Consider the following 27,240-nt stretch of genomic DNA (forward strand, 5'->3'; position numbering starts at 1 on the left):
ACTGAATCACAAGATTGTCCTACATTTGTCACCACGTACAGTCCAGAATTTAATGACATCAAACGCATTGTAATTAAACACTTACCTTTGCTATCAACAGATCCCACGATAGGGGAGATTATAAAGTCAGGTGTGAGATTTGCAGCGAGGCGGGCACCTACTCTATCCAATCTCCTTGTTCCCAGTATGGTGGACACGGCTAGTGTTACCACCCAGTGGATTAGCACCAAGGGCTTCTACAAGTGCGGTAAATCGCGGTGTGTGGTATGTCCCTTTGCCGAAAAATGCCAGAAAATAGAAGGTACGGTGGATGGCAAATGCCATGTCATTCACAACTTTATAAACTGTGATAGCACTTTTGTTTTATATAAAATCATGTGCACACAATGTCACTTAACATATGTGGGTTCCACCAAAAGGTCCCATAAAAAACACATGCAAGAGCACATTAGACATGCTGCTGGCCCTTTAACCTCTTCAGGACATAGGGCGTATGGATACGCCCTGCATCCCGAGTCCTTAAGGACCGAGGGCGTATCCATACGCCCGTGGGAATTCCGGCCCCCACCGCTAGCCGGTTGGGGACCGGAGCCGGATGCCTGCTGAAATCGTTCAGCAGGCATCGCGGCATATCACCCAGGGGGGTCATTATGCCCCCCCCCCCCCATGTCGGCGATCGCCGCAGATCGCTGGACAATTCAGTCCAGCGATCTGCGGCGATTCCGGGTCAATCGGGTCTCCAGTGACCCGGTGACCCGGAATTAATGGCTGTTTGGGGCCGTCTCTGACGGCCCCGAACAGCCAGAGCCTGCAGGGGTGAGGTGGCACTGGTGCCACCTCACGATCGCCCTGATTCGTCGGCCGGTAATTTACCGGCCGACCAATCAGGGCGCCTGCTGCGGGTGTCACTCCCGCACCCGCTCCGCCCCTCTTCCGGAGGACGTGAGCGGGTGCGGGAAGACGACCCCGGGTGCTGGGGACCCCGATCCCCGGCGTTAATGTTGGGATCGGGGCCCCAGGAGCAGCGGCGGCGGCGGGACTGACTCTCCGGCGTGGATCGTTGGAGGTGAGTGACAGCCTCCTGCTGTTGCTTAGCAACAGCTCCCAGCATGCAAAAAGGGCATGCTGGGAGCTGTAGTTATGCAACAGCAGGAGGCAGACCACCACAACTCCCAGCATTCCCTTATGGGCATGCTGGGACTTATGGTTTTGCAACAGCTGAAGGCACATTTTTTCTATGGAAAACTGTACCTTCAGCTGTTGTATAACTACAACTCCCAGCTTGCACAAACAGCTAAAGTGCATGCTGGGAGTTGTAGTGGTGCATCTGCTGGTTGCATAACTACAACTCCCAGCATGCCCGTTGGCTGTCGGTGACTGCTGAGAGTTGTAGTTTTGCAACAGCTGAAGGCACACTGGTTGTGAAACTCAGAGTTTTTTTTTACCTAACTCAGTGTTTCACGACCGGTGTGCCTCCAGCTGTTGCAAACTACAACTCTCAGCAGTCACCGTACACCATGCACCGTACATGCTGGGAGTTGTAGTTTTGCAACAGCTGGAGGCACACTGGTTGTGAAACACTGAGTTAGGTCACAAACTCAGTGATACATAACCAGTGTGCCTACAGTTGTTGCAAAACTACAACTCTCAGCAGTCACCGACAGCCAACGGGCATGCTGGGAGTTGTAGTTATGCAACAGCTGGATGTCCCCCCCCCCAATGTGAACGTACAAGGTACACTCACATGGGCGGAGGATTACAGTAAGTATCTGGCTGCAAGTTTGAGCTGCCGCAAACTTTCTGCTGCAGCTCAAACTGCCAGCGAGAAACTACTGTGAACCCCCGCCCGTGCGACTGTACCCTAAAAACACTACACTACATTAACACAAAAAAATAAAATAAAAAGTAAAAAACACTACGTATACACATACCCCTATACAGCCCCCCTCCCCTCCCCAATAAAAATGACAAACGTCTGGTACGCCACTGTTTCCAAAACGGAGCCTCCAGCTGTTGCAAAACAACTCCCAGTATTGTCGGACAGCCGTTGACTGTCCAGGCATGCTGGGAGTTTTGCAACAGCTGGAGGCACCCTGTTTGGGAATCACTGGCGTAGAATACCCCTATGTCCACCCCTATGCAAGTCCCTAATTTAGGCCTCAAATGCGCATGGCGCTCTCACTTTGGAGCCCTGTCGTATTTCAAGGCAACAGTTTAGGGCCACATATGGGGTATCGCCGTACTCGGGAGAAATTGTGTTACAAATTTTGGGGGGTATTTTCTGCTTTTACCCTTTTTAAAAATGTAAAATTTTTGGGAAAACAAGCATTTTAGGTAAAAAAAAATAATTTTTTTTTACATATGCAAAAGTCGTGAAACACCTGAGGGGTATAAAGGTTCACTTAACACCTTGTTACGTTCCCCTGGGGGTCTAGTTTCCAAAATGATATGCCATGTGGGTTTTTTTTTTTGCTGTCCTGGCACCATAGGGGCTTCCTAAATGCGGCATGCCCCCAGAGCAAAATTTGCTTTCAAAAAGACAAATGTGACTCCTTCTCTTCCGAGACCTGTAGTGCGCCAGCAGAGCACTTTTCACCCCCATATGGGGTGTTTTCTGAATCGGGAGAAATTGGGCTTCAAATTTTTAGGGGTATTTTCTGCTATTACCCTTTTTAAAAATTAAAAATTTTTGGGAAAACAAGCATTTTAGGTAAACATTTTTTTTTTTTTTTTACATTTGCAAAAGTCGTGAAACACCTGTGGGGTATTAAGGTTCACTTTATCCCATATTACATTCCCCGAGGGGTCTAGTTTCCAAAATGGTATGCCATGTGGTTTTTTTTGCTGTTCTGGCACCATAAGGGCTTCCTAAAGGTGACATGCCCCCCAAAAACCATTTCAGAAAAACGTACTCTCCAAAATCCCCTTGTCGCTCCTTCCCTTCTGAGCCCTCTACTGCGCCCGCCGAACAATTTACATACACATATGAGGTATGTGCTTACTCGAGAGAAATTGGGCTACAAATACAAGTAAAAATTTTGTCCTTTTACCCCTTGTAAAAATTCAAAAATTGGGTCTACAAGAACATGTAAGTGTAAAAAATGAAGATTGTGAATTTTCTCCTTCACTTTGCTGCTATTCGTGTGAAACACCTAAAGGGTTAAAACGCTGACTGAATGTCATTTTGAATACTTTGGGGGGTGTAGTTTTTATAATGGGGTCATTTATGGGGTATTTCTAATATGAAGACCCTTCAAGTCCACTTCAAACCTGAACTGGTCCCTGAAAAATACTGAGTTTGAAAATTTTGTGAAAAATCGGAAAATTGCTGCTGACCGTTAAAGCCCTCTGGTGTCTTCCAAAAGTAAAAACTCATCAATTTTATGATGCAAACATAAAGTAGACATATTGTATATGTGAAAAAAAAAATGTATTCGTAATATCCATTTTCCTTACAAGCAGAGAGCTTCAAAGTTAGAAAAATGCAAAATTTTCACATTTTTCATCAAATTTACGGATTTTTCACCAAGAAAAGATGCAAGTATCGACAAAAATTTACCACTATGTTAAAGTAGAATATGTCACAAAAAAACGATCTCGGAATCAGAATGATAACTGAAAGCATTCCAGAGTTATTAATGTTTAAAGTGACAGTGGTCAGATGTGCAAAAAAACGCTCCGGTCCTTAAGGCCAAAATGGGCTCCATCCTGAAGGGGTTAAGCTCGAACATTTCTAACATATCTAAACATTTTCTAATATGTCATAATTCAGACACCACTTCCCTCAGGTTCTCAGGCATTGAGAAGGTGAACCTAAATAAAAGGGGAGGTGACCATATTCGATCCCTCCACAATAGGGAAATCATGTGGATTTATCTTTTGAATTGCATTCAACCCCATGGTCTAAATAGCAAAACAGATTTAATATTACATTACTGATATGTCTCCGAATAATTTATCTGTGTTTGGTCCCATGTTTTTGTTTTTGTTTTAATCACGCGCACATGTGATGTGGACCTGTCCCTCCCCTTCCTGTGGAAATGGGGAAAATGCCCTGGAGTATATAAGGGTGCCTCATTTGAGGATCTACAGGCTATGAGTAAAGATCGATAGATCAGAAACGCGTCAGCCATGCTTGGGACCCCCCTCTGTTTGTGCAATATTTCATATTTTTGATATGTTCACGGTTTGTCTGCCACCGTGAAGGCTTTTAAGGAAGAACCCTGAATAAAGACGGACGTTTTACTTCTACTTGCTGGCTTTTTTAGTATTTTATTTTAGTTTTATCCACTGTGCCAGGGATGAAAATTATTCCAAAAGAAACTAACTCAACTGTCTATGCTCCCCCGTTGCTCCAATATTGGTGTCCCGTTCTCTGTTCGCCGCCTTCTGCTTTTCCTGCAGGTGAGTGAATCACGGTGCGCTCAGTGTCATCATTGTTTCAGCACCAGTTTTACAAATCAGTGTGCCTCCAGTGTTACACCAGTGTTTACAAATAAGTGTGCCTCCAGCTGTTGCAAAACTATAACTTCCAGCATGCCTTGACAGCTAGAGACTGTCCGGGAATGCTGGGAGTTGTAGTTTTGGACCACCTGGAGAGACACTGTTTTGAAAACACTGCCTTAGTCAGTATTTTCCAACCTGGGGACTTCCATCTGTTGCAAAACTACAACTCCCAGCATTCCCCTGTATATACTCGAGTATAAGCCGAGTTTTTCAGCATGATTTTTCGTGCTGAAAACACCCCTCTCGGCTTATACTCGAGTGAACTCTCCGCCCTCAGTGGTCTTCAACCTGCGGACCTCCAGAGGTTTCAAAACTACAACTCACAGCAAGCCCGGGCAGCCATCGGCTTGCTGGGAGTTGTAGTTTTGAAACCTCTGGAGGTCCGCAGGTTGAAAACCACTGCGGCCTTCAACATCATCCAGCCCCTCTCACCCCCTTTCGTTCTGTACTCCTCTCCGCTCGGCGCTGGTCCGGTGCTGCAGGACTGTCAGGTGGGGAGGTCGTCCGGTGGGATAGTGATTCCGGGCTGCCATCTTCATCGGGGGGCCTCTTCTCCGCGCTTCGGGCCCGGTATAGTCACGTTGCCTTGACGACGATGCAGAGGTACGTTCATTACCAACGTCCCTCTGCGTCATTGTCAAGGAAACGCCTCTTTTCCGGGCCCGAAGCGCGGAGAAGAGGCCCCCCCGATGAAGATGGCAGCCCGGAACCACTATCCCACCGGATGACCTCCCCACCGGACAGTCCTGCAGCACCGGACCAGCGCCGAGCGGAGATGAGTACAGAACTAAAGGGGGTGAGAAGGGGCTGGATGATGTCGAAGGCCGCAGTGGTCTTCAACCTGCGGACCTCCAGAGGTTTCAAAACTACAACTCCCAGCAAGCCCGGACAGCCGATGGCTTCCCGGGCTTGCTGGGAGTTGTAGTTTTGAAACATCTGGAGGTCCGCAGGTTGAAGACCACTGTATTAGACATTGACAAGCGGTGATGATGATGACATGTGGTGATGATGACAAGGGGATGATGAAGGGGGGTGGGATTGTGACAAGGAGATGATGAAGGGGGGGTGTGTGGGATGATGACAGGGGGATGATGAAGGGGGGGTGTGGGATGATGACAAGTGGCAGCCGCCGCCACCGAGGATTCCATGAGGGGCAGAAAAGACCCTACAGCTTCCCCCCTGGACACATCCACCGGAATGAGAAAGAGCATCAGTGACCATATTCTCTACACTGGGTACATGGCGTGATCGAAAACCAAATACAGTAGACTCTCTCAATAGTGGGCACACACTGAGAAAACAAAAAGTGTCTGCTATTGAGAGATGTCCCCTACTGGGGAAAAAAGGCTCAAAAATATTTCTAAATGACCTAATACTGTACTGTACCTCCTCCAGTGTAATTACCTATAAAACATGATAAAAAAGCAATATTGCAGTACAATCTTCCAGTGCCGTTTAATCATCACCCCTTATGACTCCACTGTAGCTGCACTCAGAGAACAACTCAACTGGGCTAGCTCCTCCCTGCTATATAAGGGAGCAATTCGGAGGGGTCCCAATACTTAAAGGCACCTTAACATGAATATAGTACATGTAGCAATAACCTCCTTGGAGGTTTTTGCTACATTTGCTACACCGTTGCGGTGGTGGGACTGGCTGCATTGTGGAATACCTTTTACAGTGTTGTGCCTGACTTTGCACAACCTATTGGGTAAGCGCATCCGATAATATCGGCTTAGTTATATTACCCTTTTAATGCACTATGGAGCGCTTCTTGTCTTTTTACATGAATATAGTACATAAACTTTTTACATGACAGACTGGGTGGCGAGAGTCCTGAGGAGTGTGGAGGCCAGGGGACTGGGGCTGAGTCCACCTGATAGGATCAATAGTGTACAGAATGGCCACTTCTGTACTGGGCCACCTCAAACTCCCCCTCTTAAATAAAGCCGTCCTCTGCGTGCAGTCCTTTAGGGCGGACGAAGAACAAGGCCACTGGCCCAAGATGAGGGTAAACAGCTCCTGGGGCATTGCACCAATGTCCTTCACAGGACTGATTACTAGGGAAAAGAGTTCATGTGGCTTTTTGAACAATGTCCATACATACTCAGATAACCAGGCTATTGAAACTGAGTTGAAATTAACAATAATCTGAGTAAGATCTTTCGACTTTACAACTGCTTTAAAGAAGGTTAGTGTTTGGATCGGGCTGCCTGATGCTCTCTACCATGATGCCTGTGCCCACGAGAAGTGCTACTTCTCCCCGCAACAATTGACAAGCAGTTATACTGTATTAACATTTTTACAATACATGACAACAATTTATATACGCAATAGCTCTGCCATTTTTATGTATTACTTACACTCTTCAGGTGCTCTCTCTGGCCACAAGAGAACTCTGTGCATGGTGGACAGGAAAACAGTAGGCATTAGAAATGACACATTTGTGGTGTCCCGGTACAGGACCTTGTCCTGTCCCTGTCTTAAGTCACCTCAGAGCCACAGGGCTCTTCTACAGGGTTTACCCTTTACTCGTCTCGCATAATGCATTAAAGAGGTACTCCAGTGAAAACCTTTTTTCTTTTAAATCAACTAGTGGCAGAAAGTTAAACATATTTGTAAATTACTTCTGTTAAAAAATCTTAATCCTTCCTGTACTTATTAGCTGCCGAATGCTACAGAGGAAATTCCTTTCTTTTTGGAACACTGATGACATCACGAATACAGTGCTCTCTGCTGACATCTCTGTCCATTTTAGCAACCATGCATAGCAGATGTATGCTAAGGGCAGCATGGTGGCTCAGTGGTTAGCACTGCTGCCTTGCCAGTGCTGGGGACTTGGGTTCAAATCCCACTAAGGACTAACAATAAATAAAGCATTATTATTATTATTATTATAACGTCAGCAGAGAGAACTGTGCTCGTGATGTCATCAGAGAGCATTCCAAAAAGGAAAGAATTTCCTCTGTAGTATTCAGCAGCTAATAAGTACAGGAAGGATTAAGATTTTTTAATAGAAGTAATTTACAAATATGTTTAACTTTCTGCCACCAGTTGATTTAAAAGAAAAAAGGTTTTCACCGGAGCACCCCTTTAAAGATATAATGTATATTGCTCAGTCTGTATATATGGAGGTAGTGCAAATGTATAGGACCTTCCTAGGACATGTGATACATTATAATGGTTGTACAAATGTTTAGGACCTTCCGGGGTCATGTGATACTCTCATGTGATGTACCCAGAGTTCTCTGGGTTCAGGACCTCCAGGCTTGACAACCAATGGGATTAGTCCAGACCCCTAGTATATAAGGTGCTGTAGTCTCCAAATTCGCTTTCTTCCTGCTGGACACAGTGGTCTGCTTAAAGCTCAAGACTATTAGTCCCAGCCAAGCCTGTGAGGAACCTGCATCCCGGTTACCTCAGGAGAAACTGTATATTTGTAAAGACTGTTTGCTCAAGAAGTTAAGTAAAAGATCCAGTAATCTCATAAATCCTGCTATGGACATTCCGTTTATTATCCTGTCGTTTTTGAGCAGGTTGTCGGCAGGGCCTTCCATACAAAACAACCGCATCCTGGCGTCACAACAAATCAAGGGTTAATACCACCAGACCTTGTAACACTATTGCCTCACCAAGTCACCACAAGTCTTTTGGCGTCCTACGAACAGGATACGGGTGTGTGCCTTTAATAACTTTGCTACCCTGACTACCCACAATGAAAAACGGGTGTATACCATTATAGCAAGTGCCGCAGTCCTCCCCCTATGCAAGAATGTGTATAGAATACTGTCCAGGATTTTCGCAAGTAGCGATTGAAATTGCGCCCAAAAGTGTACGGGACTTTATTGCTGAGGTTGTGCTTGGCCGTGGCACAAGAAAAAGTAAGGGGGAGGTGAAGAATTTTGTATTGTGGCTATGTGTAAAATAAGGAACGAAGCCATGCTACGTGCTCTGTTGCAGACCGTATCTGGAGGGGTTAAAGAAGAACCCGAGAAGTACACCAAAATGTTCCGCGCTGGTCTGCGTCCCGCCCCTGGGCGTGGACATCGTGTAGCTGTTCCTATGCCAAAGTGGAACTGTTATCTTCTGCTTGTGTTTGCCGGGGGACAGGAAGTCAGAGCTGCACTGATGACGTCCTTCCGGCTGGCGGCCATTTTGTGGAAGCCTCATATAAAAGAAGCCACACGGCCAGACCTCTATTGCACGGAGATGGCGGAGCCCACCACAATATCTGAGGAAAGCACCAAGATGGCGACGGAGCAACTCTTCCAAGAACTTGCTGACCGCTTGCAGCAGTTGTCTCTTGGGGCCGAGGAGGCCTGCGACATTCCCCCGCTACCAGTGGCCAGCTACCCCGAAAGAGGCATCACCAGGGACATCAGCGACAGCACCACCAGTGAGACTGTCCCTGCACCACAGGACATGGGGATCCTGGGCTGAGATTCCTACAGAAGAATCTGATGTGAGTACACCGGCTGAAGCTGCCTTTTCTTCTTCCTCAAGCCCAGAGAGAGAGGTCCCCTTGTCACAAGTAGCTCCAGCCTCCCTTATGACAGCTTATGACAGCTATCATGCCCCCTCCCGTAGGCTTGCATTGAGGGGCTGAGCGTGACATCACGCGGGGGCGGGGGCGTGACGTCACACGCCGCCCACCCTGTAATCGCCGGTAATCAGTCCCGGAGCGAACACGCTCCGGGGACGGATTACAAACGGGGTGCCGCGTGCAAGATCACGGGGGTCCCCAGTGTCGGGACTCCCTCGATCAGGCATCTTATCCCCTATCCTTTGGATAGGGGATAAGATGTCTAAGCACCGGAGTACCCCTTTAAGTAAAAGTTCCAGTTATCTCATAAATCCTGCCGTTTTTGGGTCAGTTGTCAGTAGGACCTTCTATAAAAAACAACCGCATCCTGGCGTCACGACAAATCAAGGGTTAATACCACCAGACCCTGTAACACCATTGCCTCACCCAGTCACCACACATTTTTATAGACTATTATGGACTGAGTATATAATGACTATAAGGCTACAGTCCTAGCTGAATATTGTACATGACTATCTTCTGTACATTAAATGCAATATTTACATTACTCACTAGTGTACATATATACTGACTTTCTATCTGTATATGAAATTACAATGGACAACATTTGCTGAAGACTAGACAATAATAGTATGTTTTTGACTATTGACTATGATATATCGGTATTTTCTCTAACTTAGTGTATTTCATGGCAATGAGGTAAATAGATATGCTTTTCCTGAAGGGTTCAGGATACCGCCTGTACATCTGCCATGGCTGGAAGAAAACATTAGACATTATAGACAATTGTGCGAACATATTATATACACTTTATTACAATATCGTCCCAGTAGATCAACTTTACACCAATATCCGGAAGTGCACACATTTGTGCAAAAGCAGCAAACAATATATTACTCTCTTAGGTAAATTATAGTACTGGTACTCAAGAGTCTGTAGTAAAAGATTACGGCTTAAGCCGGGCACATAAGTTTACACATCCTGGTTACAAGTAGTTCTTGGCTAGTCTGCCAGGCACATCACTTAAACGTTACAGTGAAATCTGGAAAACAATAGTGGTACTCCACAAAACAATGTTAGTCTCACAACAGAATATTAAGAAAAACAATATTAGAACAGGTGAGTTCATCCTGGAAACTTTCCATCGCAGCCTCGTCTATCATGGTGCTTTCTAGGCTGAGACATGTTGGGGGGGGGGATCACGTGACTGTGCGCCCTCCAAGGGACTGACTCGGGTGTTCAAAGAAACCTGGGATAGCTTGAAATCAGTGATGGTGGGGCTCACTGTTACCACCATCTGTACCACAGCAGCTTGTGCCACTGGGGGACAAAGTGTTGGTGCCTGTTGGGCCAGCCAAACCTCCTACTCAACAGGAGTGGACCGAGGCACTTTAGTTGGTGCCCATTGAGCAGGCCAAACCTCCACAATGCCAGGAGTAGGCCTGGGCACATCTGTAGATGACTGTTTCTGGGCGGTACTTAGGTGCCATGACGGGCACCTCGGGCAGGAACTCTTCCTCCATAACTTGACCTTTGACTTGTGGAGGTCATAGGCCAAAGGGATCCGACTCCCAATCCTCCGAGGGGAAGGAGACAAAGGGGAGCTATGTGGGGTTCTTGGGTCTTGTCACAGCCAATTTTCCTCTTGCACTGCGGACTGGGGTGTACTCCACTATCTCCCCACTCTCCAAGGAGAGTAAATATGTAGGAAGGTAGTCTCTCTTGACTGCCCAACAGTTCACAAGGACGGTGCCCCCATGATAGCAGTCCATTAAGGTTCTGAACCCCCGGACTCTGTCTAATATAATTACTTTGGCTTGTCGCCTCTCAAGGGGTGGTTCTCCTGCTCTGAAGTGATCCAACATGTGAATATACAGGCTTTCCAAATTTTTGGTGTCTGATTGCTGCACCTGTCGCATCTCTTGCTCTCCTGTGCTTCCATCATCTTGCTCTGCTCACCAACTTCCTGCAGACTGAAAAAGGTCCAGCAGTGCTGCTCCTTTTATGTTCGGCAAGATGGCTACCGGGAAGTAGTATGTCAGCGGCCCGTCCCTTACTTCCGCTCCCCCCGGCAACAAGGGGCAGACCTTTCTGATTCCACTTCGGGTTTGAGACTGCAACTTGACTTCCACGCCCAGGGGCGGGATGCGGACCCTCGTAGGACTTTTTCACACGTTTTTCTTCTACAGCTTTAAAAGGGGTAAAGGGGTGGCATTTATTTTATATATTTTTTTTATAAACTGGTGCCAGAAAGTTAAGCAGATTTGTAAATTACGTCTATTAAAATTATCTTAATCTTTTCAGTACTTTTTAGCAGCTGTTTGCTACAGAGGAAAATCTTTATTTTTTTATGTTGTCCACAGTGCTCTCTGCGGACACCTGATGCCCATATCAGGAACTGTCCAGAGCAGGAGAAAATCCACATGGCAAGCCTATGCTACTCTGGACAGTTCCTGACATGGACCGAGGTGTCAGCAGAGAGCACTGTGGACAACACAAATAAATTTACGGCAAGCATTTTACAACGTAGCGTAGCTTCAGTATGGATCTTACAAGTTACATAGTGGGCACAACTTCAACATTGTTCTCAATGGCAGACAATAAACGTTCCTTCACCTCCCCCTCTATTTCATAAGCGCCTCTAGACATACAAGTTTTCGTAGATAATGTCCCGTAGAATTTTGGCGCAATTTCTTTTCGCATGGACATGAGAATTTTTGGCAATACAGACAGTTTAGACTGGGGGGGGGGGGTGTTCGCATAAAGCGCGCACCAGTATCCTGTTTATGATGCCAAAAGTTGTGGTCAGGGTGTTGGAGGAAGGGCAGATGTTGTAACTCTTAAGGCAGATGTTAGTAACCCTTGTGTTCGTGATGCCAGGGCGTAGTTATCCTCTACACCACCCGAGGTATGGCCACTGGTTCCTGGGCCAGGTGCAGGGCAAATAATCAAAGTTACAGAACAACGGCAGCTTTATTGAGGCAGACAGATGTTAGACTTTACAGCTCAGTTTAGGCCCAAGGAGATGACAAGTGACTTTAGGAGACTCGCTGGGACTTGTAGTGTACCTGGAGCAATTTGGAGGGTCCCATAGGTCACCAACAAGTCTCATGATCACTGGCACCTTCCCTGGTTACAAAGACTTGGCAACAATATTTAATGTACTATATTCATGTTAATGTGTCTTTAACTCTTTACATGACAGACTGGGTTATGAGAGTCCTGAAGAGTGTGGAGGCCTGGGGACTTGGACTGAGTCCACCTAATAGGGCCACTTCTGTTCTGGGCGACCACAAAATCATCCCCCTTTTATTGGCCCGTGCCTCATTATTTCCGCTTGACCCCCTCATGTGCCATTTCATTCCCCTTTATCCCCCTGTGCCAAATCATCCCCCCCACGCCTTGTGCCACACCTCTTTTCCCCTTCCCTCCTCCACCTGTTCTTTTTACCTGGCCAGCAGGCTCAGGGGCTCTCAGTGTTTGACGTTCTCCTGATGTACTCTGCATTGCACTCAGTGACAGGCTGTGAGCAGCATCAACTGCCAGTAGTGAACTATACAGGGCTGTATGAGGGCTCTTTTTGTGCCATGATTTGTTTTTATCTATATCATTGTGGTATTGCAGACTGTTTACTTTTTGCTTCATTCTTCTGGGATTTGACAAAGAAAATGACTAACCCCAGAATTGCTTATTATTATGTTTATGCCATTTAGTGTAGGGGACAACTTCTGACAATTTGGCATGTGGCCATACCCAATATGGTTTTTTTTTTTTTTAATGGAAAATGGAAGCAATTTGAACTTATGAAAGTGTTTTTTTTTTAGTTCCCTTAGGACATTTAGGAGGAATCATTAGATTTTGTCATACAGATAAATGCAGTTATATTGGACTGCATTGATCCGTGCAATCTGCACTCCATTGGTAGAGCCTACTCAATCAACTAAAGAACCATGGACAGGGGGTGAAGGAACCCCCACAAATCTGAGCGGATAGCATAACTGGGTGTGGCTATGCAGGGGTGGAGGGTATATCAAAGGGGGGGGGGAGCCAAAAGGGGCAGAACCACTCAATATTGCATGACCGTTCCAAGTTGAGCTTCTTTTTGGATAGATATATATATGCCCCTGACAGTCATAATCCCCCTCTGTAGCCAGTAATATGCCCCATGTACAATACCCACTCTACTATGCTCTGTACATAGTCATAATGCCCCCTCTGCATCCATTAATATGCCCTCTGTACTGCACAGTGGGCATTTTACTGGCCACAGGGCTCATTTTGTGTATGGGGGGGGGGGCATAATGACTACATAGGAGGCATGATGTCCCCCTCTGTAGCCACAACACCCCCTGTCATAATGCCGCCCCTGGTAGCCCCTACAGCTCCCCCTCTGTTGTCACTAGCCAAATATATGCCCTCTCAATCATGATGTAGATGTGGTGTACATTATTCACACAAGTACCTGCCCGTACATACACCACTCAGTTCCTCCAGAGCAGCTGTACAGGGACGTGTCACATTCTGCTGCCCAGTCCAGCCTTCTCTCGCATCTCTTCACAGGTCACAAGTGGTCATGTGATCTCTTCTCCCTTCTAGGTGTGGGCACTGCAGGAATTAAATTGTACTGTCAGATGGTATAGTTTGTGGAATCGCTGGGGTGGACTCAATGCCCAGGGCCAGATTAAGGGTGTCTAGGATATAGAATTGAATGTTGCGGGGGTGCCAGTCAGCTATCATTAACCCCTTGAGGACCAAGCCATTTTTCGCCCTTTTGTTTTTTCCTGCTCCCCATTTTGAACAACATCCATACATACTTTGATAACCAGGGTATTGAAACTGAGGTGAAATCTGAGTAAGATCTTTGATGACTTTACAACTGCTTTAGTGGAGGTTAATGTAGATCAGGCTGCCCGAGGCCCTCTACCATGATTCCTGTGCTCATGTGGCCCATCGGCAAATGCTACTTCTCCCCACCCCCCATGACAACAGAAGCAGCACAGGAGAAAGCCCTCGGGCTACTTCTACAATGCCTTGCCCCCACTAGACCATGAACTGTTCAAAAAGGTACTCTTAGATACAGCCATCAACTTTGACAGCGGTGACTTAAAGGGTTAATAGCCAGTATGAAGCGGGCTAGTCAGGAACCTGGTCCACACACTTTCAGTGGCACCATGATGGACTAGATCAGTCAAGGGTCACGAGAGATTTAAATAAAAGAGGTTCCCTCAGAGATTGATACATACACACCAACACCTGTCAGTTGTCTGTCTGGATCATCAGACTTGTGGTCAGGCCAGGCCTTTCATCCCCAACATGGATGTTTATATGCTGCTGTGTGCAGCCCACGTGAAACCAAAACCATATGTCAGTATAGACCAACTGTTATCCCAATTTTGAGAGATAGCATAGCAAGAGAATGGCGTATGGGTCAGTACCATAAACACCAACAGTACCCATTTTACTGGGCTGCATAAGGGATGTTGGTCATATGGGGCAGCAAGGCTCTGCATCTAGATCATAGCTTAAGCAAATAGCGAAATAGATTATTAGATCTATAAAAACATTGATGTTTTACAGTTTGTCACCGACTCCTTCATGACATACAATAAAATATAGGTAGTAAGGTCAAAAGCTTTGTTAAATTAAAAGAAACTTTATTTAAATAAGGCATACATTTACATTTAAAAAAGTCAAAGATTAGGTAAGTCAATAGTGATGTCTTCAAACAGATGGCTGGAGATCTCAAAGGCATCTGGAATAAAATCAATAATGATCAATTAAAACCTGACTTAAGTAACCTATTCTTGTTCTGCTATTAGTAAAGCAATGCAGGGAAGAGGATTTCTACTCTTGGACAACACCTACAAACCAAATTACTTAGTTTGGGCATCTGGTGGCCAATTCTCATTCCTTCTACAGAAACCCATATAGAACTCCATTCCCAAACAGAGAAATCTACAATAGCACCTTTAGACACGTTCTTAGACCTCAGACTGGCTCAGTATTTGCCCCAAGATATTACATACTGTAACCTTTAGACCCCAGGTACTTGCCATAGTTTATTGGTTTGATTTCCATTGGTGAAAACACAAGACTGTCAAGAGATTCAGAGTTATTTGCGTCAACCCTTAAAACTAAGAGCGGAACACCAGCAAGACAGCGGTCACTGAGCTTATGTTCTTCAGGAACATCAAAGGTTTCAAAATCTGTTAAGACAATGAGATTTTGTCAAAAATGTTTATGAGAATGATCTGGAACCCAACAAGATACAACAGGTTTTAAAAGCCTTCAGTTAATCACTGCTCTTTCCTAGTCAGGGGATTTATATTAAGATATTTTTAATTTACAAAAGCAAATAAAGTAAAGTAAAATCTCCCTTAGCGGACACCTCCCAATAGTGGAGTTTTTTATTCCCCGGCAGAGTCCCATAAGACTTGATATACAGGGTGGGCCATTTATATGGATACACCTTAAAATGGAAGTGGTTGGTGATTTTAACTTCCCGTTTTTTTGGCACATTAGTATATGTGAGGGGGGAAACTTTTCAAGATGGGTGGTGACCATGGTGGCCATTTTGAATCCAACTTTTTGTTGAATGGTGAAGTTAACAAACAAAACCACCGCTATTGGTCATACACTAACCCACATTGGATAGATCCCTCCGAGACTGCAAAAAATTGATGGTATGGTATATGGGGTACTAAGATAGTGGGGCCATTCTTCATCAATGGAAACCTCAAGGCCACTGGATATGCGAAATTGCTACATGATGATGCGTTTCCCTCTTTATGCACTGAAGCTGGTACATTCCCTGAGTTTTTCCAGCAAGATGGTGCACCACCACATTATGGGTGTCAGGTCTGAGAATTCCTAGATGAACAGTTTTCTGGAAAGTGGATTGGTCGTCGTGGGCCAGTTGAATGCCCCCCCCCCCCCCAAGGTCTCCCCATCTGACCCCCTTAGACTTATCTTTGGGGTCATCTGAAGGCAATTGTCTATGCTGTGAAGATACGAGATGTGCAGCACCTGAAACTACGGATATTGGAAGCTTGTGCTAGCATTTCTCCTGCGGTGTTGCTATCAGTGTGTGAAGAGTGGGAGAAGAGGGTTGCATTGACAATCCAACACAATGGGCAGCACATTGAACACATTGTATAAGTGGTCAGAAATGTGTGAATAACTCATGAAAGAATAAAGTTACATTAAAACCCAAGCACATCATTGTTTTTCTTGTGAAATTCCCAATAAGTTTGATGTGTCACATGACCCTCTTCCTATTGAACAAATAAGTTGGATTCAAAATGGCCAACTTCATAATGGCCGCCATGGTCACCACCCATCTTGAAAAGTCCACCCCCCCTCACATATACTAATGTGCCAAAAACAGGAAGTTAATATCACCAACCATTCCCATTTTACTAATGTGTATTCATATAAATAGCCCACCCTGTATTTGCACCCTCTGAATAGAGGACACTCCCAATAGCAGACACATGCAATAGGGACAATCAGGCTTGTCTGCCAGCCCTACCTTTTATACAGGGAGGTACAGTCAATACCCCAGTCAGAGGCCCTGGTCCCTGCTGCACCTCCCTGCAGCAGCCACAGCACAGAAGCAGAAGGCAGCTTCTGTAAGTTAACCAGCCGTACCAATCTCAACCCCCCCCCAATCCCCCTGTACCATGTAATTCCCTTTTATTACCCTCTGTGCAAATTCACCACCTTCTTTAACCCCCCCCCCATTTCATTCCCCTTATATCCCTCTGAGCCACATCATTCCTTTCCCCTTCCCTGCTCCCCCTGTTCTTACCTAGCCAGCATGCTCAGGTGCAGGGGCTCGCAACGGGTTTAGCGTTCTCCTGACCTCCTCTTTGCTGCGTTTACTGAGAGCAGCAGCGGGCACTGACTAGTGACATCTGGAGTGCTACTCATCAGTGCCCGCAGCACAGTGAGTGCAGTGTGGACGACAACAGGAAAACATCAAACCCGCTGAGAGCCCCTGTACCCAACCCTGCTGGTCAGGTAAGAACAGGGAGGAAGGAAGGAATATGGCACAAGAGATGAGGGGAGATTATTTGGCATGGGGGGGGGGGGAATAAAGTGACACAGGGAGAATGAAATGGCATGGGGATTAAAAGGGGGGTGATTTGCACAGTAGGGGACATATCAATAGCCAACACTTTCCCCCCCTAGTGAGTGTCTGCTATTGGGAGATACTACGTATGTATCTGTAAATCTATATGCTGCATAAAGACAAAATGTCAAGACACATTTGTAATATGCTTAAGAGGTGATTAGTCCAGAATGTCAATAGTAACCCTACAGGCTCAGGTGCAAAAAATATATATATATCTCATATAAAAATTTATTTTTGTTTTATTTTTTTATATGAAATAGAAAATGTAGGGAAATTTTTAAGCCTACTCATTGGAAAAAAGAAACGATATAACATTTTATACATACCTGGACAACTAAATGCATATCCCATTAAATACATGAACCAAAGCAATAAAAATAAAATTAAAATAAAAACACCCTGATAAGTTCATAGTACCCAGAGGGTTATATGGCATGCATTTCTCTATTTCAGGATACTTCTCACACCTTTGCTTCACCAAGTTATCCTTTTTGACCACCTGTAGTATGAAGAGAAGTTTGTAGGTCAGAACGAGCTTGGCTAGCCACCATTTTTTCAGAGAAGATATTGGGGATTACAAGTCAAAATCTGCAGCATGTAAACAACATTAAAAAATGTTTTTATATATACCCTGCTCAAAAAAAATAAGGGAACACCACAATGTAACTCCAAGTCAATCACACTTCTGTGAAATCACACTGTCCACTCAGGAATTAACACTGATTGACAATCAATTTCACACGCTGTTGTACAAATGGGACAGACAACTGGGAAATTATAGGCAATTAGCAAGACGCCCCCAATAAAGGAGTAGTTCTGCAGGTGGTGACCACAGACCACTTCTCAGTTCCTATGCTTCTTGGCTGATGTTTTCGGTCACTTTTTATGGCAGTGCTTTCACTCTTGTGGTAGCATGAGACTGAGTCTACAACCCACACAAATGGCTCAGGTAGTGCAGCACATCCAGGATGGCACATCAATGCGATCTGTGGCAAGAAGGTTTGCTGTGCCTGTCCGCGTTGTGTCCAGAGCATTGAGGCGCTACCAGGAAACCTGCCAGTACATCAGGAGACGTGGAGGAGGCTGTAGGAGGGAGACAACCCATCAGCAGGACCGCTACCTCCGCCTTTGTGCAAGGAGGAGCAGGAGGAGCACTGCCAGAGCCCTGCAAAATGACCTCCAGCAGGCCACAAATGTGCATGTGTCCACTCAACCAGTCAGAAAGACTCCATGAGGGCCTGACATCCACAGGTGGGGGTTGTGCTTACAGCCCAACAGCATGAAGGACCTGTGGCATTTGCCAGAGACCACCAAGTTTGTCACATTTGCCACTTGCGCCCCGTGCTCTTCACTGATGAAAGCAGGTTCACACTGAGCACATGTGACAGACAGGAGACACCGTGGAGAACGTTCTGCTGCCTGCATCATGCTTCAGCATGACTGGTTTGGCAGTGGGTCAGTAATGGTGTTGGTGCATTTCTTTGGGGGGCTGTACAGACCTCCATGTGCTTGCCAGAGGTAGCCTGACTGCCATTAGGTACTGAGATTAGATCCTCAGACCTCTTGTGAGATCATATGCTGGTGTGGTTGGCCCTGGATTCCTCCTAATGCAAGACAATGCTAGACCTCATGTGGCTGGAGTGTGTCAGCAGTTCCTTCAAGAGGAAGGCATTGATGCTGTGGACTGGCCAGCCTGTTCCCCAGACCCGAGTCGGATTGAGCACATCTGGGACATCATGTCTCGCTCAATCCACCAATGCCACGTGACACCACAGACTGTCCAGGAGTTAGTGGATGCTTTAGTCCAGGTCTGGGAGGACATCCCTCAGGAGACCATCCGCCACCTCATCAGGAGCATGCCCAGGCATTGTAGGGAGGTCATACGGGCAAATTGGAGGACACACACACACACACACGCACACCTAAGCCACATTTTAACTTCTTTAAAAAAGGACATTACATCAAAGTTGGATCAGTCTGTAGTGTGGTTTTTCACTTTGATTGTGACTCTATATCCAGATCTCTATGGGTTGACAAATTTGATTTCCATTGATAACTTGTGTGATTTTGTTGTCAGCACTAGAGATGAGCGAACTTACAGTAAATTTGATTCGTCACAAACTTCTCGGCTCGGCAGTTGATTACTTTTCCTGCATAAATTAGTTCAGCTTTCAGGTGCTCCCGTGGGCTGGAAAAGGTGGATACAGTCCTAGGAGACTCTTTCCTAGGACTGTATCCACCTTTTCCAGCCCACCGGAGCACCGGAAAGCTGAACTAATTTATGCAAGAAAAGTCAGCAACCGCTGAGCCGAGAAGTTCGTAACGAATTGAATTTACTGTAAGCTCGCTCATCTCTAGTCAGCACATTCAACTATGTAAAGACGAAAGTATTTCATACGATTAGATAGTTCAGAACTAGGGTATGTCAGCTTAGTGTTCCCTTTATTTTTTTTGATCAGTGTGTAATTATATATTTTCTTTATATTTCAAATTTTTTTTCCAAAAAAAAAAAAAAAAAAAAGATTTATTTAAACCGGCTTTAATACCTTTAGATGGTTACAATATGCAAGTTACCCAACTCTACTGTAGAGATGTCACCAGAAAACTTTCACTTATGTGCATCAAGAAGTTAAAGTCAGCAGATGGGATTTTGGTACACTACCTGCACCAGAAGTTTAGGAAAAAACCCTGCAAGGGAGAAGCAGCAAGAGGTGTGACAGGTGAGTATTGTGTTTTCTCCTAGGGCCTAACCTTTATAGGGGGCACCATTACTGTGTGGGGGAAATGCAGAGCCTGAAATGTTTCTCAGTCAGGTTTTAGAGACAAGTTGTGGCTGGGAGAAGTCACACGTGCACATTTTTGCTGCAGATTTGCTGCCCATTAAAGTCAATGGGCAGCAAAATCTGCAGCAGCAAGATCTGCAGCAAAAATATGCACATGTAAACGCACCCTCAAGATGGGCCAGATTGAGGAGAAGAACAGTGAACAGATCAGAAGAAGATGCCCAATGCGAGTCACTGGATGTAACTTCACTGATCACTTGTACAGTCTGCAGAGATGACCGACTATACAGCTCCATTTTTTGTTTGGGGGAAGGGAGGGAGTATTGGTCTTTGTATAGTGATATTTTATTTTAACAGTGATGATATTAGCCATTATGTGGTCATGATGTGGTCATGGCAGTATCGTTTGTTCCTTGTATACTGTGATGTTGGTCTTGGTACACGGGATTTGGTTGGTGACAGTAGGATTGTAATATTTACCCCTTGAATATTTGTACAGTCTCATGCATAAACTATTGTATATGTTTAGTATTTTTATCATATACAACATATTGGTACCATCATTGCTACACCTAGCACATTTGCTCTGGATCCTGGGTGCATTTTTGCCTATGTTGGTGCAGAGAGAGGGGCTTTCTACTCTCACCCACTTACTATGCAGGGTGTCAAGGGGAAGTTATTACAATTTGTTGCATTCCGAAGGAAAGTTTGTGTAGGTAGGTAAGGAATAGATAAGACATTTATATTTGTGGAACTTTAGGGTATATTCACACTATGTATTTTCCTTGAATCCCTGTTGATCTGCACCATGTTAAATTGGGAAGAAGTGCTGAATCTGAATAATTTTCTATAGAAATAAGCAGTAGTCCTATTGACACATGGGCTTTTGCTCATGGGTTGCGGCAGAAAATTTGAACATGTTCCTTTGTGAGAAATTAGTGTTAAGGAAACCAAGCACTAGGTCGGACAGACGGACAGACGGACAGACGGACAGACCTTGGCTCCATCAACTTCAATACTACTAAACTGCAATACCACACAACCTAAGGACAAGTGTCACTAAGGGTCGGAACCAGGGCTCAAGTCCTGCAGGAACTCATGGGAACGGAGTTCCTGCACATTTTCCACAGCAGGAACGCAGTTCCCATTGGCAGGAGTCCTGCAGGACCAGCCCTTAAAGGAGAACTCCGCCCCTAGACATCTTATCCCCTATCCAAAGTATAGGGGATAAGATGTCAGATCGTGGGGGTCCCGCTGCTGGGGACCCCCGCGATCTCTGCTGTGGCACCCAAGTCATCCGGTGCACGGAGGGAGCTTTGCTCCGAGCTGGATGACTGGTGATGTGGGGCAGAGGCTTGTGATGTCACAGTAATGCCCCCTCAATGCAAGTCTATGGGAGGAGGCATAGATTTGCATTGAGGGGCCATGACCGTGATGTCACGAGCCTCTGGCGCTGTACCCAAATGCTCTAAACGAATGCCGGGTGCAGCAGGGAGAACGTGGGGGTCCCCAGTGTTGGGATCCCCGGGATCAGACATATCCCCAATTCTTTGGATAGGGGATAAGATGTGTAGTATCCCTTTAACTGTAAATTTTGGGTGAGTTCCCACACTTTTTCCCCGGACTTGACCCCTGGTCGGAACACTAAGTTATGGCCCCCCGTTAATCGTATCTGCCAACATACCGCCGAAAACGGGATGCTGACTTATACTGTTCACGGGTGCAGTGGACCCCCATTCAATTCTATGGCCAAAAGGAGTCACCTAGTCACTCCTTTCGGGACATGTGCGCCATTTCAAAAGCGCAACAGCTCGTCATGAATGCACTTAAAATAGCACATATGTCTCGAACGGAGTCACTAGGGATGATTCAGTGCCACAGCAGAAATGAATGGGGGTGGGCTTCTCCCATTAAGAGGATCTGTCGTCATCCTGTTCTCATCGGGATGCCAACAGATACAATCCACTGTGGCCAGTAGTGTTGCTCGCGAATATTCGCAATTCGAATATTATTCGCGAATATCGCATATTCGCGAATTTCGCGAATATAGCGCTATATATTCGTAATTACGAATATTCGTTTTTTTTTTTTTTTCTTCACAGTACACATCACAGTGATCATCCCTCTCTGCTTCCAGCTTGTGTGGTGTAAAGAAGGCTCTAATACTACTGTGTGAGACTGGCGTGCAAAAATTCGCATATACGAAAATTAGCATATGCTAATTTTCGCATATGCGAATTTTCACACGTGTTAATTTTCGTATACGCGAAAATAAAACGAGAATATAGCGAATATGCGAATATTCGCGAATATATGACGAATATTCGTCCATATATTCGCGAATATTCGCGAATTCGAATATGGCCTATGCCGCTCAACACTGGTGGCCAGAACATAGTGTGTTCCTACCATTAGCTCAGTTTTTTTCTAATCTGCAATAACAGTCAACCCAGTGAAATTTAACAGGGCATGTCCTCAGGTGGGAGGGGTTGGGACCAGTATACCATACACTGTGCACCAGGTTGTATAAACTTTCCTTACTGCTTTAACATCAAACCAACTTACCGTTGTTGAAGCAGATTTCTTGGGTTGGACATGTTGGTTAATGTTTCCCAGTGCCTTCCTAAGTGCTTGAGGTTTAGCCACAGAGAAGTTTTTTCCTTTAGGCACTTGTAAGAACCCTTTAGAAAGCTGCGCTGCTACAAGAAAGTTAGAACAGATGAACAATGTCCTTCAGTGCACACATCACAAAAAGTTTTTTATCTTAAGAAAGCAAAGTAGGACCCAGTGGATGCTCTGATACCAGTGTTCCCAACACCCGGTTGTCACACATACTGAATTGGTGCTCACGAGAGTACGAATACAAAAAGCCTAAAGGTTCTATATAAACACATTTGTGTGCCATGATGCATGTGATTGAGGTATTACTATAACACATGTGGTGAACTTGGGGGGATAAAGCCTTGTGAGGTGTAGGGTAGTTAGGGTGTTGCTGTTTGGGATAGTAAAGGGCACTGTTAACCCTTGTCACTCGTGACGCTAGGGTGAGGGTTAAATGCTGTATTATTGATAGGCCTATTGCCACCCTTCCCAAGAGCAATAGGTGATGCAGAAATAAAGGATTGTCCACAAGCACTGTTACCTTAAAACTTGGAGGAACTTTTACTGAAGAATTTCTGTACACGCAGCAATAGTAACAAGTTCAGATAACAGTCTCTATGCAAATAGCTGAGCAGCGATTGACAGTTGGTTGGGATCAGATAAGCTCAATTTAGCTTCTTAGGGATTTTGTAGCATAGATCCGCTGGATTTAACTCCTTGGGGACGAAGGGCGTATCCATTGCCCCCCCCCCCCATGTGAATGTACAGGGTACATTCACACGGGCGGGTTTACAGCGGGTTTCCTAAAAAGTAAAACACTACACATACACCCCTTACACGTCGACCCCCCCCCCCCCCCCCCCAATAAAAATGGAAAACGTCAGGGTTTCCTAAACGGCACCTTGAGCTGTGGCAAAACCACAACTCCCAGTGTTGCCGGACAGCCATAGACTGTCCTGGCAGGCTGGGAGTCTTGCAACAGCTGGAGGGTTTTGGTGGAGACAAGCCCCATCCTTGTAACCGGGTCCACCCCTACTGCAAATTCATAATTTAGGCCTCAAATGCGCATGGCACTCTCTCACTTCAAGGCAACAGTTTAGGGCCACATATGGGGTATCTCCGTACTCAGGAGAAATTGCGTTACAAATTTTGGGGGGATTTTTCTCCCATTACCCTTTGTAGAAATGGTAAATTTGGGGAAAAAACCTGCACTTTAGTGAAAAAATGTTTTCTTCATTTACACATCCGAATTTAACGAAAAGTCGTCAAACACCTGTGGTGTGTTAAGGCTCACCGGACCCCTTGTTATGTGCCTTCAGGGGTGTAGTTTCCAAAATAGTATGCCATGTGTTTTTTTTTTGCTGTTCTGGCACCATAGGGGCTTCCTAAATGTGACATGCCTCCAAAAACCATTTCAGCAAAACTCTCCAAAATCCCATTGTCGCTCCTTCCCTTCTGAGCCCCCTACTGCGCCTGCCGAACACTTGACATACACATATGAGGTATTTCCTTACTCGAGAGAAATTGGGTTACAAATTTTGGGGGGCTTTTTCTCCTTTTACCCCTTGTAAAATTTCAAAAACTGGGTCTACAAGAACATGCGAGTGTAAAAAATTAAGATTTTGAATTTTCTCCTTCACTTTGCTGCTATTCCTGTGAAACACCTAAAGGGTTACCAAACTTACTGAATGTCATTTTGAATACTTTGAGGGGTGCAGTTTTATAATGGGGTAATTTATAGGGTATTTCTAATATGAAGGCCCTTCAAATCCACTTAAAAACTGAACTGGCCCCTAAAAAATTCCGATTTTGAAAATTTTGTGAAAAATTGTTTCTGAACTTTTAAGCCCTCTGATGTTTTCCAAAAGTAAAAACATGTCAACTTTATGATGGAAACATAAAAGTAGACATATTGTATATCAAAATATTTATTTTCCTTACAAGCAGAGAGCTTCATTTTTTTCATCAAATTTTGAAATTTTTCACCAAGAAATGATGCAAGTATCGACAAAAAATTACCACTAACAAAGTAGAATATGTCACGAAAAAACAATCTCAGAATCAGAATGAAAAGTAAAAGCATCCCAGAGTTAATGCTTAAAGTGACAGTGGTCAGATGTGCAAAAAATGCTCCCGTCCCTAGGGTTATAATGGGCTCCGTCCCGAAGGAGTTAAGGGTGCGTTTAGGTCCAGTGATCTTGCGGTGAGTAGCGGGGAATTGCTTAGTATATCCGCTATGTTAGAGGCCGAGGCCGCAAGGCTTTGGCCTCGTAAGTCGTCTTGTAAGCTGCGGAGGTCCTACCTCTTCCAAAGTCAGCAACCCAAGGGAGCTATCAAGATGGTGCAGGTCCCTTATATGGGCAGGGGCTGGCCGTTTTGGATTGGTCTATAACAACTGTCACTCACCGTTACATTGCATTGTGGGTGAACACGTCATGGGAACCTCCAAAAGGTCCTGTAGCAAAACCATAGAGTTCTAAACTAATCACGTGACCCGCAGGTCCTGCTACGCTGAACAGGTAGGCAATAAAATATATACACATTTATACTTATATTTATAAGAACTTCTATATAGTTATAGACTAACTGAGGGGTGGCAAGGGGATAACTATAGGAGAGGGACCCAGACGTTCCTAGGGACTCTGACTATGGGGACCTCTACAAAGGTAGCGTATGAAATACACTACCGGGACACCACACCCATATTTAGAGCTGCAGGCACAGTTTGCGTGCTACTAAGTTCACATTTTGGCACTTTTAGTTTTAACAGAGCAAGGACAGGAGGCCACAACTGTGAAGGGAAAAGAAAAAAAATAATTTTCACCTTAGCTCAATCCATTAGGAAAATCACTAATATTTTGTCAACTATTTCCATTAACATCCAGCAGCAGAAATGTAAATATAGCATATTTGTGTAGAACACGGAGCACTAAGTGTTAACTTACAAGGGCCTCGATTAGCCTTGGAAGAAAGGTGGCAGAGGTCACCATTTTCCTTTTCAAACCACATGATGGCTTCCATATTCCTGTTCAGACCTGACAGCAAAATCAAGTAAAAAGCATTGGTAAATAACATTTGGCAGGCAGAAGTAAACCCGGGAGTACCACACTACAGTTCTCCCTACATCCGGAATACTTTGGATATTTATAGATAGTTGCATGTAGGAGGCGGCTGTTCTCTTGTCTTTGTCGTGATGTGCCATAGTTGAGAAAGCACAGGCATAACTTTGGCGCACTTTTTAAGTCATCTGAGAACACTCCATGGCAGCATCTCCTATTGTCTGTATATGGAAGTATGGAAGCTGTTTGCATGAGGTGATTTTTAAATACAGATGCACCCAGTTTTTGCAATTCTCGCACATCACAAATCTCTAACCATTGCAAAGATCAGGCTAAGGAATCCACTACCATACACTTAGGCACAAAAGCACACTGCAACAAAATGACAACATACACCCACAAGAAAACCATTCCAATCCTCTAATAATTCCCACAGCTTTACCTGCAGACTACACCAGTCACTCACATAAATGGAGGAACAAAAACGTTTGTCAGGGAAAGCATTAAATGGGCACTGTCACCAACTTTATTTTTTGATATGTTGTAGTATTTATGTACTACAACATATTTTAATATACTTTTATAACTTTTTTTTATTTTTATTAAAATTGTTTAATTTACATTTGAAAACCGGCCACTAGGGGGTCTCCCTCCTAGTGGCCGTCTGCAGCCTGGCGTGACATCACGCTAGAAAAAGGACTGATGTGGACGGGCATCGGTCCTTTTTCATTCAGTCTGCGCTCGCTCCCTGCCTGTCAATCAGACAGGCAGGGAGCGAGCGCATTGGGTCCCCGGCCACTGGCTGGGAGGCCACTCGTCCCGCACATCGCCGCCGCTGTCCCTGCACGCCCGCTGCCGGACTCTGCAGTAAGTGTAATGGGGGGGGGGGGTTGTGATGGAGGGAACGGGGTATGGCGGGGGGGGGGGGGAGGCGACTGGCTAGCGCCGCATGTAATTAACTAATAGTTTATCTACACAGGGTGCCTCCAGCTGTTTCAATATTACAACTCCCAGCAAGCCCTGACAGCCAGTAGATGTAAGGCAAGCTGGGAGTTGTAGTGATGAAACAGCTGGAGGCACCCTGTGTAGATGAACTAAGGGCAGAAGTCCCCCCCCAGCAGGCATCAGTGACGTGGTGCCTGCTGGGGAAGTCTGCCTGGTAGTGAGCACACTGCCAGGCAGACAAAAGGCATTTTTAATATAGTAAAAATAAAAATTAAAAGCAGGGAGGGGGTTAGGGATAGATTGGCAATCGGCAAGGACAGAAAAAAAAAAAAAATAGGCTGGTGGGAGCTACCCTTTAAGAAAACAGCTTGGCAAGAGACATTCTTATAAATAGCAAAACAACGTCTAGAGGAAAGTAGATCTGAGTATAGCCCTACAAAAAAAAAGACCCAAAACAGTGGCACCGAAACCTATAGCCCTCACAACCACGAGATGGAGATCCTCACTTCAGGTAGGAAACCAGATACAACCATACACGGCAGTGATAGGATAATAAACAGGAATCAATAATGTACAAACTGTAGAAAAGGACAGGAGTCCTGCACTCACCGTGTAAGATCTGGTTATTCAACTCCCATCTTGGGCCGCTCCTCCGGTAGGGAAATC

At 45.3% G+C, this 27,240-nt stretch overlaps 1 protein-coding gene across 1 annotated transcript in view; it reads right to left on the reverse strand.

Moving 5' to 3' along the window:
* Positions 1-14,739: 14,739 nt before the first annotated feature.
* Positions 14,740-27,240, reverse strand: part of LOC130367482 (securin-like) — a 31,700-nt gene continuing 19,199 nt past the window's right edge. The window contains exons 2-6 of the mRNA XM_056569906.1: positions 25,516-25,605; positions 22,535-22,668; positions 17,604-17,685; positions 15,076-15,255; positions 14,740-14,801 (exon numbers count right to left, since the gene is read on the reverse strand). Of these exons, the coding sequence (XP_056425881.1) occupies positions 14,740-14,801; positions 15,076-15,255; positions 17,604-17,685; positions 22,535-22,668; positions 25,516-25,591 (534 nt within the window). The 5' untranslated portion in view covers positions 25,592-25,605. The remainder of the gene's footprint in view (positions 14,802-15,075; positions 15,256-17,603; positions 17,686-22,534; positions 22,669-25,515; positions 25,606-27,240) is intronic.

The sequence above is a fragment of the Hyla sarda genome, chromosome 4 (genome assembly GCF_029499605.1).
Source record: "Hyla sarda isolate aHylSar1 chromosome 4, aHylSar1.hap1, whole genome shotgun sequence".
Classification (NCBI taxonomy): Eukaryota; Metazoa; Chordata; class Amphibia; order Anura; family Hylidae; genus Hyla; species Hyla sarda.